Below are 16,609 nucleotides of genomic sequence, written 5' to 3' on the forward strand. Positions count from 1 at the left end.
AGGGCGGCAATCAAGTGGCTTCCAGAAGCTTCGCTTTCTTCACGTACAAAACCAGAGTAGTGGGTGGCATGCAGGTCCCCTAGCTCAGATTCCAGAAGTAATGCAAAAACTGAAGGGATGGACCGAAGGCCAGCTTCTCTACGCGACCCCGCAACACACACGCGAGCCGACTAAGCGTGAGCTTTCCGGGCACCTGTAGGTCGGAGCCTCCCCGGCCAAGCGCCGGAAGTGGCCGTGCGGCAGCTTCCTCTCCGGGTAGGCGAAACGTCCCAGCTGCGCCGCTGTGTTCCGCCAGCCGCCGGGAGCCGGGGACCATGGAGGCCTCGTTCGTGGTGGTGGGAGGCGGCATTGCGGGCGTCACGTGCGCGGAGCAGGTATGGCGCGGGCCCTGCCCCTTCGGACCCCGACGGCGGAGGGCCGGAGGCCGCAGGCGGGACCCCTTCCCGGGGCGCTCTTCCGGGCCCTTGGCCACGCCCCTCGCCTCGCGGCTCTGGGTTTGGGATGCTGCGCTGGCCCCCGTGCAGTGGTGCTCTTTCCCGCTGCATTCCGACGCGGGGAGGAGCGGGAGGCCGCTGCTGTGTCAGGCCCGGCCCCACACCTAATGTGCCGTGACAGGCGAGAGGGCTCGGTATTTGGACAGAAAAGGCCCAGTTTTTCTATTTCTTTGCTCATGTCCGTGGCATTTAGTTTCCAGATAAGTGCCAAGGCCTTAACTATGAAAGTGACCTTCCATAAACCTCCTACGTTGAACTCCCAAGAGTCACCTCTAGTAAGGTTCTGTGATGCAACCAGCAAAGGAATACACATACAGGATCCCTTATTTTTTAAATATTTTTATTGTTTTATTTTATATGTATGAGTGTATTGCCTCCATGAATGTTAAGTGCACCTCTGTTATGCAATGCCCTAAAGTCAGAAGAGGGCTTCAGATTCCTTGGAACTGGAGTTACAGATGGTGATTAGCTGGTGGGTGCTGGGAATGGAACCCAGGTCCTCTTCAAGAACAGCCAGTGCTTTTAACTGCTGAGCCATCTCTCCAACCCCCAGAAAACTTTTCTGATTATGATAAATAGGTGGATCACATATATTCTTATATGTGTATATAGTACAAAAAAGGATTGTATATTTTGTTGATATAACCAACCACGGAAGTCACAAAAAATACTAAAAGAAATCAAAGTGCTTTTTAACTTTTAATATTTGAATGTGTATTTCTGTTTATTCAACAAATAAAAAGCCCATATTCCAGGCGATGCCTAGGGGCTTAGTGGAAATACAGACAGCTTGTTTCTGCCTTACCGGGAACTCAGTATACTGGAAAAGACGTTAAATAAATAAATCATGTCATCAGTGTGTTGGCTTAGTGTCAGTGGAGTTACCTGTTACGGGGTGAATTGAAGATGAGGTTACATTCTGATGTACAATCTGCAGGGAGAAAATAAAAGCATGGTATGATTTGTAAGCAGCAAAGCTGATTGGAGATACAATCAGGGAACGGTGACAAAGCTCAGATTATATAGGGTTTTATGACATGCTGAGTACTTAACAAAATTTTACAAATGAATGATTTTGAGCAGTGGAGGAAAGTGTTCAAATGAAAGCTTTTGAAATATGATTAGCTACCATGTGTTTGGGTCATGGCAAATGGTTAACAACTTGTATGAGTCTGGGGGCTCACTCAAAGATGATTTTCAGTAGTATAAAGGAGTTCTGAGAGCTTCATCTGGAGATCAATGACGGGATGTACAAAGGAAACACTGAGATAATATTGTCAAGTATAGAAAGTTCAGATAAGGTGAGACCAGAGGGTGTGCATGGGACTGGAACACGCTCTGTTTTATGGTACCTTGGGAATGGAAGCCAGATTATATAGGTTGTGGAATGAGGAAGGAGACTTCCAAATAAGAAAATACTTTCAATTTCAAAGTGAGGAAGAAACAGTTATCACTAGAGGAAAATAATGAAGCAATAAAAGCACATTAAGTCGTTAAATTTTGTTAAGCTAATAATAAAACGGGTTTGTTTTCCCACACCATATACTAATCAGAGAGGGAGAACAGGAGTACCAAAGCTTTGGGGGGAAAGTTATGCTGAGATTCCAAGTGTTTAATATTTTAGACTTGCTTTAATTTTATCCCCATTCTTAAGACAAATGAAAACATTACTTTAAAATAAACAGAGCTGGAGACCCCAGTCTTCTCTAAAGGAATGTTGGCAACTGATTGCTGCTAGATGAGGAAGAGCTGATCTTCCTAAAACAAGGGACTCTAGGTAGGCTGACTAGACTCAGCAGATGGGCTTGCACTGGGGAATGGCTGGGGGCACTGACAATACAGTAGACAGTAACAGGGATGACAGAGTAGATGGGATCCTGTGGGGGAGAGGGTGCCATTTGGAATGCAGGTATAAAGATGCACAAGATTGTTTGGGATGTTCTGTATGAAATACACACAAAAAAAATCAATAAACTAAATGAGTTATATTTGAGGAAGAAGCATAAAATTTTGTGGAAGGAAGGAAGGAAAGAAAAAGAAAAGAAAAGAAATAAACAGAGCTGGGTGTGGTGGCACAGGTCTTTAATCCCAGCACTCAGGAGGCAGAGGTAGGTGGGTCTCTGTGAGAATGAGGCTAGCATATTCTAGATAGCAGGTTCCAGACTAACTGGGGCTACGGGGAGACCCTGTCTCCAAATAAAAACAAATTAATTATTTATTTAATTTATTAATTAACAAATAGAAGTAGACAGTTTTTTATCAGCTGTATAACTTTAAATTGCTATACAAAATAAGTAGGCAAAAGATACTTCATGTTATTTTTCTTGTTCAGAAGGCTTTTGTTAGTCTTTACCATAAATGTATTATTCTTTCTATCATTAGAAGAGTTTAATAGACCCTTTGTGACACACACCTTTAATCTCAGCACTTGAGAGGCAGAGGCAGGCAGATCTCTGGAAGATGGATGCCAGCCTGGCCTACATAGCAAGTTCCAGGCCAGCTGGGTCTACCGAGAGACCTTATCTCAAAAAAACTAAAAAAAAGAAAAGTATAATATTATTGGTGCTGTACAAATATGAACAAGACTCAGAATAGCAGATTTTTATTTGAGAAACTGGATTTTTAATTTACTGTGTTAATAGCATTAATAAGATTGTGCTATCAGCATGTTGCTGTCATTTTTTAAAGTGATACCTAGTTATTTATCCTATCTTTTCTCTTTAAAAACAAGTTGGCTATTACCTTTCCATCAGAAGATATTCTCCTGATAACAGCCTCTCCTGTTATTAAAGCAGTTACAAATTTCAAGCAGGTAAGAACCTCTTTATAATAATAAATGATATTGGTAAGATGTAAGATACTACCATTTCTTTAACTTAATTTGTTGTGTTTAACAACTATGAAAACTGTTTTCATTGAAAGTATATCTGTTCCATGTATATTTGATACATTGTTACTTTTAACTGAATTAAGAAATTATTAAAATTTTCTTAGCTTTTATTTCTAATATGGCCAGTATTGCTCTGTGTTATTCACTCAACAGGTCTTCGGGCCCTCATAGGTTTCAAGACTATAAAGGGCTCTTGAAAACAGAAGGTTTAGATATTAGTAGGGTTATATGATAGAATTTCCAAGCACTGTTTGCAGAGCAGCCAAGGTCAAACACTGACACACAGGAGTCTTCACACAAACTATGTTGGTTTCTCTTTAGGGGTTTTAAGGATTATTTATGGCTAAGGAGATGGTAGACAAAGAGGTAAAGGATTTGGACAGAAGATGAATCTCAGCTGCATAGGTCAGCGTGAATCCAAGAAGATGGTGATGGTCCTAAAGCACCAAAGACAAAAAGTTAGCTGGTACAAGAGTGGAGAAGCTGGAGGGATAAGAAAAGAGCTCCTCTGTTTAAACGCTAGTAAAGTACGTGGGATTAGCTGTGAGTTTTACAGACCAGAAACAGCAAAGCTCAAGAGTGACAGACCAGATACATGAGTTCAAGCCTTAAGGTGCAGAGCCCAGTCCTCTCTCTGCTGTAATGCATGTACTCATCAGCTGTCACCATGACAAAATGCCTGAAATGAACAGCCTCAAAGGAGGTGGCTCACTGGTTTTCGGCCTGTGGCAAGGTAGCGCATCCTGGCCGGAATGTGTAGTGCAGCAAAGCTCCTCATATAGGCTGGGAAGCAGAGAGAGAGGAGGGACCAGAGCTCCACATCCCTCTTCAAGGGACCTAGCTTCCCTGCGTCAGGCTCCACCTCCGAAAGGGACCACCACACAGTTTGCTTGAGGGACATAGAAGATCCAAACCATAGCAGTGCTGTTGGCTAACTTCCTAGCTTTATGAACATGAAATAGTAATGTGTAAAATAAATGGAAGTATTTTGCTAATGTTCTTGAAATTAAATATCTTCCTAAAACATACTCTTAAAATCTCTTTGACCGAATAAAGGTTTCTAAAGTACTGGAAGAATTTGATGTTGAAGAACAACCAAGTTCCATGTTGGAGAATCGCCTTCCCAACATCAGGGTCATAGAATCTGGGGTGAAGCAGCTGAAGAGTGAAGAGCACGTGAGACATTTTTCGTTAAATGACGTTTTCTAGTGTTAAATCCTGGAGAGCTTTTGCCCTTGACCTTCGAGCTACACCTCTGTCCCCACCGATCCCCATTATTAGCGAATCTACATGTTAGGGATGTTGTATAATTAGATTGGTATGCCATTGCAGTTTCCACATTTCAGACTCCATCAGTGTTTGCACAGTGCCCACTGTGTCCCAGGTCCAGCATTAGATACCAGTCTACAACCAGAATAAAACGGGTACCTGTTCCCAAGTACTCCCTACCGGGGCAGGTGTAGACATGAACACTGTATAATTATGTTTACCTGCACAAATCACAGTGAAATTATCATCAAAGTTCTGACATTTGAGATTTAGGAAGGTGTCACAAAGAGAGTAACACATCTGGGCTATACAGTAAATCTGGGGCTAGCCTGGGCTACAGAGGGTCCTCTCTCAAAAGCAACAAACAGGCAAACAAAAAACTTTTAAAACACAATTTTCAAAAGCATTGTTAATTATAAAGTTATTACTTGCATTTGATGACATAGATACTATTTCAAACACGTGTAATATTCATTGATTAAAAAAAACTCATAACCCAGGTATGGTGGCACATGTCTTTATTCCCAACACTCTGGAGGCAGAGGCAGGTGGATATCTGTGAGACTGAGGCCAGCCTGATCTACACATCGAATTCTAAGCTAGCTGGGGGACTACAGGGAGACCCCGTCTCAAAACCACTAAAAAAAAAAAAAAGAAGAAGAAGAAAGAAACTGTTTGGCCTCTTCTGCCGTGCTCCCTGAACCCATAGCAGATATTGAGATATAATTAGAATCACTAGATCATCAAGTAACTTTGTCAAGACAGAAAAATCTTCGTTGAGACTTGTCCCAGGGAAAATATGATCAGCATGCTCATCTTTAAAATTCTTTTTTTTTTAAAGCCTTTATTAGGGACTGGAGAAATGGCTCAGTGGTTAAGAGCTCTGGCTGCTCTTGCAGAGGACCCTGGTTCAGTACCCAGCACCCATATGTCAGCTAACAACCATCTGTAAACTCCAGTTCCAGGAGATCTGACACCCTCTTCTGACCTCCATGGACGTTGCCTGACATGGGTGCACTTAACATGCGGGCAAAACACTCATCTATATAAAATAAAAATAATAGAATATTTTTTAAAGACTTTATGTGGATGAGTGTATTGCCTGCATGTATTAAGTGTGCCATGTGTGTGCCTTCAGAGACCAGAATAGGGCATCGGATGCCCTGGAGCTGGAGTTACAATCAGGGCAGGTGTCAGCTGCCATATGGGTGCTGGGAACTGAACCCCATCCTCTGGAAGAGCAGAAAGTGTTCTTAACCACTGAGCCATCTTGCCAGCCCCCATCTTTAAAATTCTTTAAGATTCTCTTTTTTTAAAATTTTATTTACTGTTTTTATTTCATGTGTATGCATGTATTGCCTGCATGTAGGTAAGTGCACCCCTGTCGTGTAATGCCCTCGGAGATCAGAAGAGGCTGTTGGATCCCCTGGGACTGGAGTTACGGACAGTTGTTAGTTGCCATGTGGGTGCTGGGATTTGAACCCAGTGCTTCTGCAAGAATAGCCAGTGTTCTTAACTGCTGACCTATCTCTCCAGCCCCCAAGATTCTTTTTTTTAAATTTGAGAATAATATAATCATGAGAGTCCCAGAAGCTAAATGCAAACCTTTTTTTTAGGAGAGAAAGACTAGTTTTCACCAGGTTCTCAAAAGGATTTATGACCTGAAGAGATTAGTTCTAGGCTAGAGAATGCAGTCTCCACTTAATCTACTCTGCAGTTGCTGTAACTGAGCATGGAGTGCCACCAGGAGGCCTCCTTTAGTATATCAGGTTTGTGTTTGTCTTGACTCCTTCCCATATGCCTGATTACGTGTGTTCACAGTGCATCTTCACAGAAGACGGACGTCAGCATGCTTATAAGAAACTCTGTCTGTGTGCTGGAGCTAAGCCAAAGTTGATCAGTGAAGGAAATCCCTATGTGTTAGGAATCCGTGATACAGACAGTGCCCAGGTAATGTTCTAAGGGTGGGTCTGGGGAAGGGACATGGAGCTTCTCCTGTGAATTACCGTTCTACTGACCATTAGTTCCTGAAGTGTCATAACATAAGGGAGGTTTGGATTCATCATTCAGAAATCACAGTGTGGTTTTCATTGCCAGCTTTAGTTTGGTCAGTAGTTTTCACGGTTTTAGTTAAAGCTGACGTCCTGAGTTCTTTTGGCCTATGAGATATGGCACACGGAGTAGCAGTACTCAAGGCTACATGTTACATTGTAACACATCATTACGCCACACCAGAAATGTGTAACTTGACACTTAAAACAGTGTGGCAATCATTTTCCCAGAAGTAAAACGGGGAAAATTTATTGATCTTATTCTCCAGCAAAGAAATTAATATTCATAAGATGTGTGTGGATGTGAGGCCTGAGAATGGCTTTTGCTTGCTTTGTTGCTCTACATGTAACAGTGGCAAAGCACCAGAGTAAGGTGACCCTTCCTCACATCTTCTGATGTGGGATATCCTGATGGAGTTCGATGATATCCCACGTCACAAGACAGAAAGAGAGCATTTCCTTCTCCTAAGATCACCACTGAGTATGTCCGAAGCAGTTTAAATTTGCGTCTTTCATCTCTATGACCAGCACTCTTTAGAGAGCTGTCTTAAATTGTACTATCCTCGATGAAAGGCAAACTAAGTTCAGGTGTTGTCTTGAAGAATTTTAAGTCGATTTTAGTCAACACTGTAAGCCCTGCAGTAGTCAAGTTGGCGATGACAGTTTCTGAGTAGTTGAGTCTTTACCCAGATGTCACTCAGAGGCAAGGGGTGTCTGTGCCTCTTGAGAGTGGCAGAAGGAGCCACAGGCCTCTCAGGTTTATCTGCATCCTGTTAGGCTGGGGGTTGGTGGATGCATGGTCTTAAAATAACATCTTTTCACTTAATGTTGGACATTATTATGTCCCTGCTGTTCAGGAGCTTTGTGTCCATCATTGCATCACCCTGGCATAAACATTAGGAGACAGTTACTTCCTTTTGCAGTGGACACCGTGGGGCGTAGACAGGCGAAGTAGCTCCCCCAGGTCATCCTGTCAGGAACTGCTAAGGCCAGTGACTGGAGGTCAGCACACCTCAGCCATGTGCCCTGCTGCTCATGTCTGAGAGTTGCAGGGGGTGAGAGTCTAGGGAAACACGTTAATGGAGAGGCTGGCCTGCTGAAGATGATGGATTCCAACACAGATCTAGGGATGTGGTGCTCTAGAGAGCCTCTTCTGAGATTCTGAGGTTCCGACACAAGGACCTAAGCACGAGGGAGTTTGGGAGAGGCACCACTGTAAGGCCCTGTGGAGTGAAACAGAAATGCCAAGATGTGAATCCGATGGTGGATCCTGGCGTGGGGAGGTCTGCTGCCCCTTTATAAACACTCTAAAATGTTTACGTGTTTAGAACATTATCAGTGAGGCCTCTTGCTTCACGTACTGTCCACTCTGTCAAAACGCTGTCTCACTGTTTTCTTTCTAATACAGGAATTTCAGAAACGTCTTACTAAAGCTAAAAGAATCATGATTATAGGGAATGGTGGCATTGCACTCGAGTTAGTGTAAGTATGTCTTCAGTCCACTTTACCTCTAGCTCTTGTGGAATCCATAGATGCAAAAATACTCCTACCCTGGGCAGACTTGACTCACTAATGTGCTTTATGAGTACACACTCTTAAGAATCATGACATGTGTGCCCATTACAGATTACTCCTCGCCACTTCTGGCCAGCCCTTCACACGTCTGTCCAGTAAATCCCATGATCTTTGTCATGCTGATTTAGGGTGCATGTTATTCCCAATGCTTGGGTTTTGGTTTGGAGAAATGAGAACACATTAATTCAAGATATGTTTGTCTTAAGATGGTATTTCAAGTTCAGTAAACACTGAGAAACATCTATCCCACAGTAACCTGCAGAACACTGACTCTCTCTTCTCATGATTTTTGCCTGCTAGCCATGCCCAACAAGGGGAAGTCTGGGTCATGCTAGAAAGCTGGGTCAAACCAACTTGGAAGTAAAAAAAAAAAAAATTGAATCAAAACAAGACACTCACCAAAGCTGTCTTTGTTGATGTGCCCATTTCAACTCCCTGATTTGGTTTGCCCGTCTTTAGAGACTGGTCAGTCCCACAGGAAGCCTGTTCTGAAGTTGCTTGAGGTCCAGGGGCGGTAGTCACTGATGTGATTACATTTGTGGTATTGTGTGGAGAAATGAGGGAAACTCAAGTGACCCAAAATGTGGGCCATGTGGGGAGAATCTCAGATGGACCGTAGGGCAAGGTTTTAAATCCCCCCACACACATAATGGCTCTTCTCCATCGGCCTCCATCAGAAGTGTCCTAATATGACACAGCTATAGTAAGTTATGCTGAAACCCTTTATGTTAAAAAATGTTCAGTGTTTCATAACATTTAATTGGATACACATACATTAAATAATTAAATATAAAAAATAATCTGTTAAGGGGGCAGTAGGATGGTCAGTGGGGAAAGGGGCTTGCTGCTAGGCCCCACGACCTGAATCTGATCCCCAGGACCCACATGGTAGAAGGAAAGAGCCAACTCCACAGTTGCCCTCTGGCCCACATGCTTGCTGTGGAAACCTTCACCCACAAAATACTTAAAAGGTGTTTAAATTTGTTTTTGCCAATGAAGCAGCTACTGTTAGTATTGCTAGGTGGATGCCATCCATCCAGTATTGGTCACATTATAGCCAAATAAACAAAATACTGGTCTCAGCTCTGCCCTGGGAGACACTTGTATGCCTTTGTTGTTTACTGAACACTCTGAAATGACAGTCATTATAACTTCAATTAATATTCAGCACATACAGTTACCACTAGACTCTGTCAGAAAACTACATAAATGTGGTGTGTGTTCTGTTTTAACCGTTACTGTCTTTAAAGTGAACTACGTTTCTACAGTCGGTCTTCCCCGACTTGCCTGTACCTGCCGTTACCTTCCTCAGGGGCGTTGTTCTTTGCTCATGGTTTTCCTCCAGGTAATATTAGAATTCCTTCTAGGTATGAAATAGAAGGCTGTGAAGTGATCTGGGCCATAAAGGACAAAGCTATTGGGAATACATTCTTTGATGCGGGAGCGGCCGAGTTTTTGACTTCCAAGCTCATTTCTAAAAAATCGGAAGCTAGAATTGCACAGAAAAGAACCAGATACACAGTTGGAGGTGAGCACAGCATCCGGCTCACTCCGTTCCCAGATAACTCTGCTTCTCAACTGTGAGAAAATTCAGCGGGATAGTTAGGAGACAGGAATACAGGTTTTTATTTCTACATCTTTACATAAAGTTTCCAGATTATGAACTATCCACACATACATAAATATAAATGGGAACTTAAAGTGAATTGAATAAACCTGTCCATTTGCATCTTGGAAAAACAGCTGCTACAATTGAGCAATGCCAGAGATGATTTTCTACAAAATCCAGTAAGAACAAGTGTCATTGTTTTAATTTAATAACCTTTAAAGATAATTTTGGTTCACAAAGTTCAAAGTAAAGTTTTGGAGTTTCTAAAACTTAAAAAATTTAAAAATCTGATAGCTAATTTTCTTATCCCTTTATAGAATAATATGGAAAAGATACACTGAATGTGTTTGTAGACAGTACTTAGTTGAAAGATTGCCCATTTGTAGCTCTGTATAACAAAACTCTAGAATAATGAAGAGTGGATAGGGTAGGTAACAGTACTGCTGTGCTCTGTGTGTGCTTGGATGAACACATGCAGGAGAGGCATTTCTTTACGTTGCCTAGGCTCCCAAACGCGTATCGATTAATTCTTTGCCTGACATTTTAACAATGTTCATTTCTTCAGGATCAAAAAAGGAAGCCAGAACCAAAGCTGAATCTGAGAGCGTGGGCAGCGCCTTGGGCCCGGACTGGCACGAAGGCTTGGCCCTGAAAGGAGCAGAAGAGGTGTGTTTCCATATACCAGTTAGACACGGAAAGGCAGTGTTCACGACAGCCAAGCTGCTGGGGCCCTTGATTTAAAACCCAGGGCAGTCAGGGAGAGGCCTTCAGAGCCACTGGCCCAGATGCCCCAAGAACGGGTGACTTTGAAATTCGTCTTAAACTGTCATTCAGCCATCTTTCTAAGTGCTAGCGTGAAGGTTTCTGCATGCAGAGTTCAGTAAAAGCTTGTGATCTTTGGTTTCTCCTTAGAAATCAGATGCATGCAGCTTTTTTTTCTTTTTCTTTTTTTCTTTCTCTTTCTTTCCTCCCCCCCCCCATTTTTTGTCTTTTAAAACAATTTATTGAGAATGTCATACAAGGATATAAGCATATAAGGTGTTTTGATCAAATCCATGCCCACTCCCTCCTCTCCAACTCCTCCCATAGCATCCCTTTTTTTTCTACAGGATCAGGATCTACTATCTAACTGGCCGGCCTGGAATTCAGCATGTATCCCAGGCTGGCCTGGAACTCAAGAGGTCCGCCTGCCTCTGCCTCCTCCCGAGTGCTTGGATTAAAGAAATGCCCCACCACAGTGGCAGGTACTTTCACAAGGTTATTAGGTAGTTTCAAAATACATACTTCATAGCCGGGAGTGGTGGTGCACGCCTTTAGTCCTAACACTCAGGAGACAGAGGCAGGTGGATCTCTGAGTTCAAGGCCAGTTCTAGGGCGGCAGGGAGACCCTGTCTCAAAAAAATAACAACAAAAAAATCATATCCTAATTAACTAAGCAAGATGACTTGTTTTACTTAAAACCTTTTTGAAGTTGCAAAAAAGCTACATTCAAATGTAAGACTCTGTTTTCATTAGTCTTCATTACTGTGTGGCTGCTGTAAAACTGCTCAGGTGTAGTTAAATGGGCGCAGGACTGGATACACAGTCTAATTTGCAGGCTGGAAATGATACAAAACTGAAGTCCCTGTTCTCTTTAGAGTAGCTGTACTGTCAGCACAGGAACTGAACAGTGTGCAGTCAACACTGTTCCCTGCTGTCTGCCTGGCCCTTCTCTCAGGTTCTGTGATGAAGAAGCCTTTGCAGTCTGCCACAATGTAATGAACTGCATGTGTAGTTATCAGTGAGGCTGACTGACTCCAAGCCCTCGCCCTCCTGCCCATGCGGATGCCTGATCTTTTCAGCACTGAATGAGTTGCTGCTCACTCCGTCATGACAGACCGAGAGCCTCATTTTGGGACATACAGTGTGTTTGTACGCTTCCACACGTGCGGTCTAACTGTTCTCTTAGCTTTCGGTAACCCCAGCATTCCTTCTGGGTGTCACAGTGATTCCACTGCCTTTCTCTAGTTCTCCCACAGCATTCACATTGAAACTGCATGTGAAGTAAAGAAACTGTACCTTCAGGAAGAGTTCAAGAAAACAGAGAAACAGTCCGTAGCTTTCCCAAAGGCTCACCATGGTAAATCGGTTACCACTGATGAAGGTAAATCATGAAAGAAGGAATTCCATTTCTTATTTAAAATAATCTTGCTATATTGTATTTTTTAAATTTTGTATTTCCATATGAAATTTAACTGAAAACCCATAGTTTAGTAACTTAAATCACTGCATTTCACAACTTATTTTGTTTGTTTGTTTTTGGTCTTTTTGAGACAGGGTCTCTCTGTAGCCCTAGCTGGCCTGGACTCACTATGGAGACCAGGCTGGCCTCGAACTCAGAGAGATCCGCCTGACTCTACCTCTGCTGGGATTAAAGGCATGCGCCACCATGCCCAGCTTTTTGTTTTAGACAGGGTTTCCCTGTAGCCCCACAAACCTTGCTATATAAACCAGGCTGGGATCTAACAGAGATGTGCCTGCCTCTGCCTCCCAAGTGTCTAGATTTAAGGCATGCACCACCACTCCTGACCTGGCTACTTGTTTTAAGTTTTCTAATAAATTCAGTAGTAGAGGGCTTTCCATTTTATTTGGGTTCATAGTACTTGGACCATTGTAACACACTGAGTCAGTTTTTTGCAGATTCATACAAAAAATGACACTCTCAGAAGCAGTGTGACTTCTAAATTAAAATTTTGTATGTTGCAACTAAAAGCAGGTTTTAGTCTCATCCCACCCCTTTGTGGGAACTCTCCTAGTCTGCCCATGCCTGCACCTTACCCACGTGCAGTCGGGCAGCCAGTGTTCAGCATCCTTCCAGATTCCCACAGGAAGAGGGAGTGAGCAGAGCTGGGAACATAGAGGGAGCTAGCTGTGTGCATGTCAGTAGAGCTCAGAGGTCATCAGACTGCCCATTGGTTCAGGTGTCTATGGTTAGTGGACACACAGGATGCTGTGCTCTGGACCTGTGCTGAACAGGATGCCACCATTGCATTCAACTCTTCCAGCAAAGGGCCTTCTAAAAGGAGGCGTTCCGTAGTCATCACCTGCCTTCCGGTTTCTTTGTTATTTCACATAATGAATAACTGCTGGTGAGAATAAAGTCTTTTTTTTTTTTTTTTTAAGAGACGTGGCCTGTGTATGTGGAATTGACCAGTGGAAAGATATATGGCTGTGATTTCCTCGTCAGTGCTACAGGAGTCACACCCAATGTAGAGCCTTTCCTCCAGGGAAACAATGTAAGGCGGACTCCTTCCAACCAGGAACTTCTTAAAAACATCTTTCTGATGACGTCAGTTTTCAAACATAAATAATGATTGTTTTACTATAAAACTGTAACCTAAGATGACTGAACAGAATTAGGTTTCTGTTTGACTTGAGGTTCGATACTCTTTCCTGCTTAATATCCTTAGGCAGGTAACATCGCAGCTTAAGTGTCATCTAGAGACACAGTGTGTATTTATCAAAGGTTAGTAGCCAACATGAGTAAATCTTAAATATTGTTGTATTTTGCAGTTGAGCACTTGAAGCCCAAAAAAAGAGGAATGTTCTTCTGATTATGGGTAGGGTAAACGTGATTACTGGATATTTTTGATGTTGAAATTCTGGAAATTTTGAGTCTGTTCAGTAGGAATTCCATCCTTAGAAATTCAGGTCAAGTGTCTACACTGCAGCTCTTTCTCAGTATCTCCCTGAAGCTTGGTGTAAAAGTTTGATTTGCTCTTTATAAGGGAAAAGTCATTTTTTCGATTTTTGTCATCCTTATTCCAATGAGTTGTTTAGTTTGACCTAGGAGAAGACGGCGGCCTGAGAGTAGATGACCAGATGCGCACATCCCTTCCCGATGTCTATGCTGCTGGTGACATCTGCACTGCGTGCTGGGAGCCAAGCCCAGTCTGGCAGCAGGTGAGCTCGTACCTGTGACCACATGGTTCTATCCGATTCCGTGTGAGAATGGAGCCGGTGCTGCCAAGATGGCTTTCTGGTGTTCAGCCTTTCTGCTCTGAGTCAGAAACTCTCTGATACATAACTCTCCTCTCTCTCTCTCTCTCTCTCTCTCTCTCTCTCTCTCACACACACACACACACACACACACACACACACACACACACACCTTTTTAAAGTTACTTAGTAATCAGACTGGGATGTCTTAATTTAGGAAGAATTAATGTAATGGGCTGATACTTTTTTTCTATTTTAAACCCCCTAGGGTAAATTTTATCTTTAATGTGTATCATTATCTGATACAGGGGAAAAAATAGTCCAGAATAAACAGATGTCCATGTTTGAGTGGATCCGAGGAGATCCATTTTCTAATTTGCAATAAGAACATTAATTAGTTTCACATCACCCAAGATGCAGATGTAAGGGATTTTGAGGCTTGAATGTTCATTCTGTCAGGAATGTCTGTCCCACAGACCCACAGCCTGCATCCCAGGAGAGCTATGAAGTGGTCCAACACAAAATTGTCAACTTACTTAAAATATTGCGAGTGTTTCTGTGATCTTTTGCTTTGGAACTCAATTGCTCAGGTCCCGACTGTGAACTTTGTAGATGACGTGTCCCACAGTCACAAGGTTGGACAGACCTGCTAGGCAGTGTGGTGTATTGCTTGTCTGTGCTCCGTTTACTCTGCAGCAGACCTTTTACATCAGACCTTTCTTACAGAGACTGAATTTAAAAAATAAGACTTCTCTTTTAGACATGCTCAGAGCTCATGCCCGTGATTAGGATATGTCCTGTACATGTGTCAGCATTAGATGGAAACTATCGATGGTTAAAGCCAGCCTGTTCTCGCAACAGCCAAGGGGAGAGGGTTAGTATGTATTTCAAGTAAAGAAACTGAAGATCAGAAAAGTTAAATAAATAAATTAGTATTGATTGTCCAGTGACCCCCAAAGCCAGTGTTCTTGTCTTTTATAAGGGAATACCAAAAATTTGCAAAAATATAACAAAAATATAAGAAAGGAGAAATTAGTACTACCATAAAGAAGTGAACGGTCTTCCTAGAACCAGCAGTTGGTCTCAGGCCTGTCTGACCATTGTTAACTGCACAGGTCTGACTGTCTCATACCGAGAAGCGCAAGCACAGGGAAATGGAACCAGATTTTCAGTAGTCTGGGATCTCTATCGGTGCTGATACAAACTTCGGAGAGGACTGTTCTAGTCTCACCTTAAATAGCCTGAAATACTGTCATAATATGTAATGGGAGTTTTATTGGAACATACAGCTAGTGGTATCGTCCCTCCATGCTGGATGTGGTCATTTAGGTAGAATCAGCACATAACAAAATCATCCTGACTGGTGTTCACTGGTGACCAGTGAAGATGACACTAGCTAGAGCCAACTCATCTGAAGGAGGGTCAAGGCAACTCCTAGACTGGAATGACAGGACTGAGGAGGCTCAAGTGGGTGAAGCTCTTGCCATGCAAGAGTGGGGGCCTGTGTCAATCCCCAGAACCCACACAAAGCTGGCCTTAACCACAGAAGTAACAGTAACCCAGTGCTCCCAGGGGAGACTGGAGGAGAGGCAGACTCCCCAGGTCACGCACGCCCCGTGCTCCCAGGGGAGACCGGAGGCAGAGGCAGACTCCCCAGGTCACGCACCTGCCAGCCCAGCATCTACAGTGGAAAGCAACCAGAGGTCCCGTCTCCAACAAGGGAGATGGCAAGGCAGACATCTGACACCCAAGATTGCCCTCTGACCCCCACACATGCATGTCCATGCCCACAGACACACAAATAAAGGTTGGGAGTGCTGGAGAGACAGCTCAGCACTACAGAGCACTTCCAAGACCTAAGTTCAGTTGCCAGCACCCACATTGCATGGCTCATAACCTCCTATAATTCCAGCTCTGGGGATCCAATGCCCTCTTCTGGCTTCTGCAGGCACCCGTGTGCACACACACACACACACACACGCATGCTCGTGTAATTTTTTTAAAAAAATAGGGGCTGGCAAGATGGCTTTGTTATGAGCATGTACTGCTCTTGCAGAAAACCCAAGTTTGGTTCTCAACACCATGTAAAGCAGCTCAAAACCACCTGTGGCTCCAGCTCTACAGGACCCAAGACCCTCTTCTGGCCTCTGAGGCCCTGTACTCAGGTGCACAAACCCACACAGACACACATATAATTAAAACTAAAATTAAAACCTTTAAAAATAAAAAGAAACTGCTTTTAAAAATTAAAGATTGAAATGATAATTTTTTTCAAATGATAACATCAACATCAGCCGGGCGGGCATGGTGGCATACACCTAAGTCCCAGCACTGCAGAGGCAGAAGGATCTCTGTGAGATCAAGGCCAGTCTGGTCTATACAGTGAGTTCCAGGCCAGTTGGGGCTATAGGGAGCCCCGTCTCAAACAAACAACACAAAGTAACATCAAGTGCCGTTTTCCATCATTCCAGATGAGACTGTGGACGCAGGCACGGCAGATGGGGTGGTACGCGGCCAAGTGCATGGCTGCGGCTACCTTGGGAGAATCCATCGACATGGACTTCAGCTTTGAACTGTTCGCCCATGTAACAAAATTTTTTAATTATAAGGTAAGATTAAGGAAATTATGGCTGTTTCTGCCTGAAAGTATGGTTAATTATGACTTATCTTATTTTCTCACTAAATAAAATTTTACATCAGGCCAGCCGTGATGCACATCCCTTTAATCCCAGCACTTGGGAGG

At 43.2% G+C, this 16,609-nt stretch overlaps 1 protein-coding gene across 2 annotated transcripts in view; it reads left to right on the top strand.

Annotated features, from left to right (window-relative positions):
• Pyroxd1 (pyridine nucleotide-disulphide oxidoreductase domain 1) overlaps positions 1-16,609 on the top strand; it is a 20,264-nt gene continuing 3,655 nt past the window's right edge. For both annotated transcript variants that reach the window (XR_003846862.1, XM_008851594.3), the window contains exons 1-11: positions 1-374; positions 3,226-3,306; positions 4,441-4,560; positions 6,475-6,603; positions 8,113-8,186; positions 9,647-9,807; positions 10,454-10,554; positions 11,896-12,031; positions 13,051-13,163; positions 13,708-13,830; positions 16,338-16,475. Coding sequence is in view for 1 of the 2 variants with exons in the window: in XM_008851594.3 (XP_008849816.1) it covers positions 315-374; positions 3,226-3,306; positions 4,441-4,560; positions 6,475-6,603; positions 8,113-8,186; positions 9,647-9,807; positions 10,454-10,554; positions 11,896-12,031; positions 13,051-13,163; positions 13,708-13,830; positions 16,338-16,475 (1,236 nt within the window). In the remaining variant the exon portion in view is untranslated. The remainder of the gene's footprint in view (positions 375-3,225; positions 3,307-4,440; positions 4,561-6,474; positions 6,604-8,112; positions 8,187-9,646; positions 9,808-10,453; positions 10,555-11,895; positions 12,032-13,050; positions 13,164-13,707; positions 13,831-16,337; positions 16,476-16,609) is intronic.

Source organism: Nannospalax galili, unplaced genomic scaffold (genome assembly GCF_000622305.1).
Source record: "Nannospalax galili isolate Female #2095 unplaced genomic scaffold, S.galili_v1.0 scaffold1086, whole genome shotgun sequence".
Taxonomy (NCBI): domain Eukaryota; kingdom Metazoa; phylum Chordata; class Mammalia; order Rodentia; family Spalacidae; genus Nannospalax; species Nannospalax galili.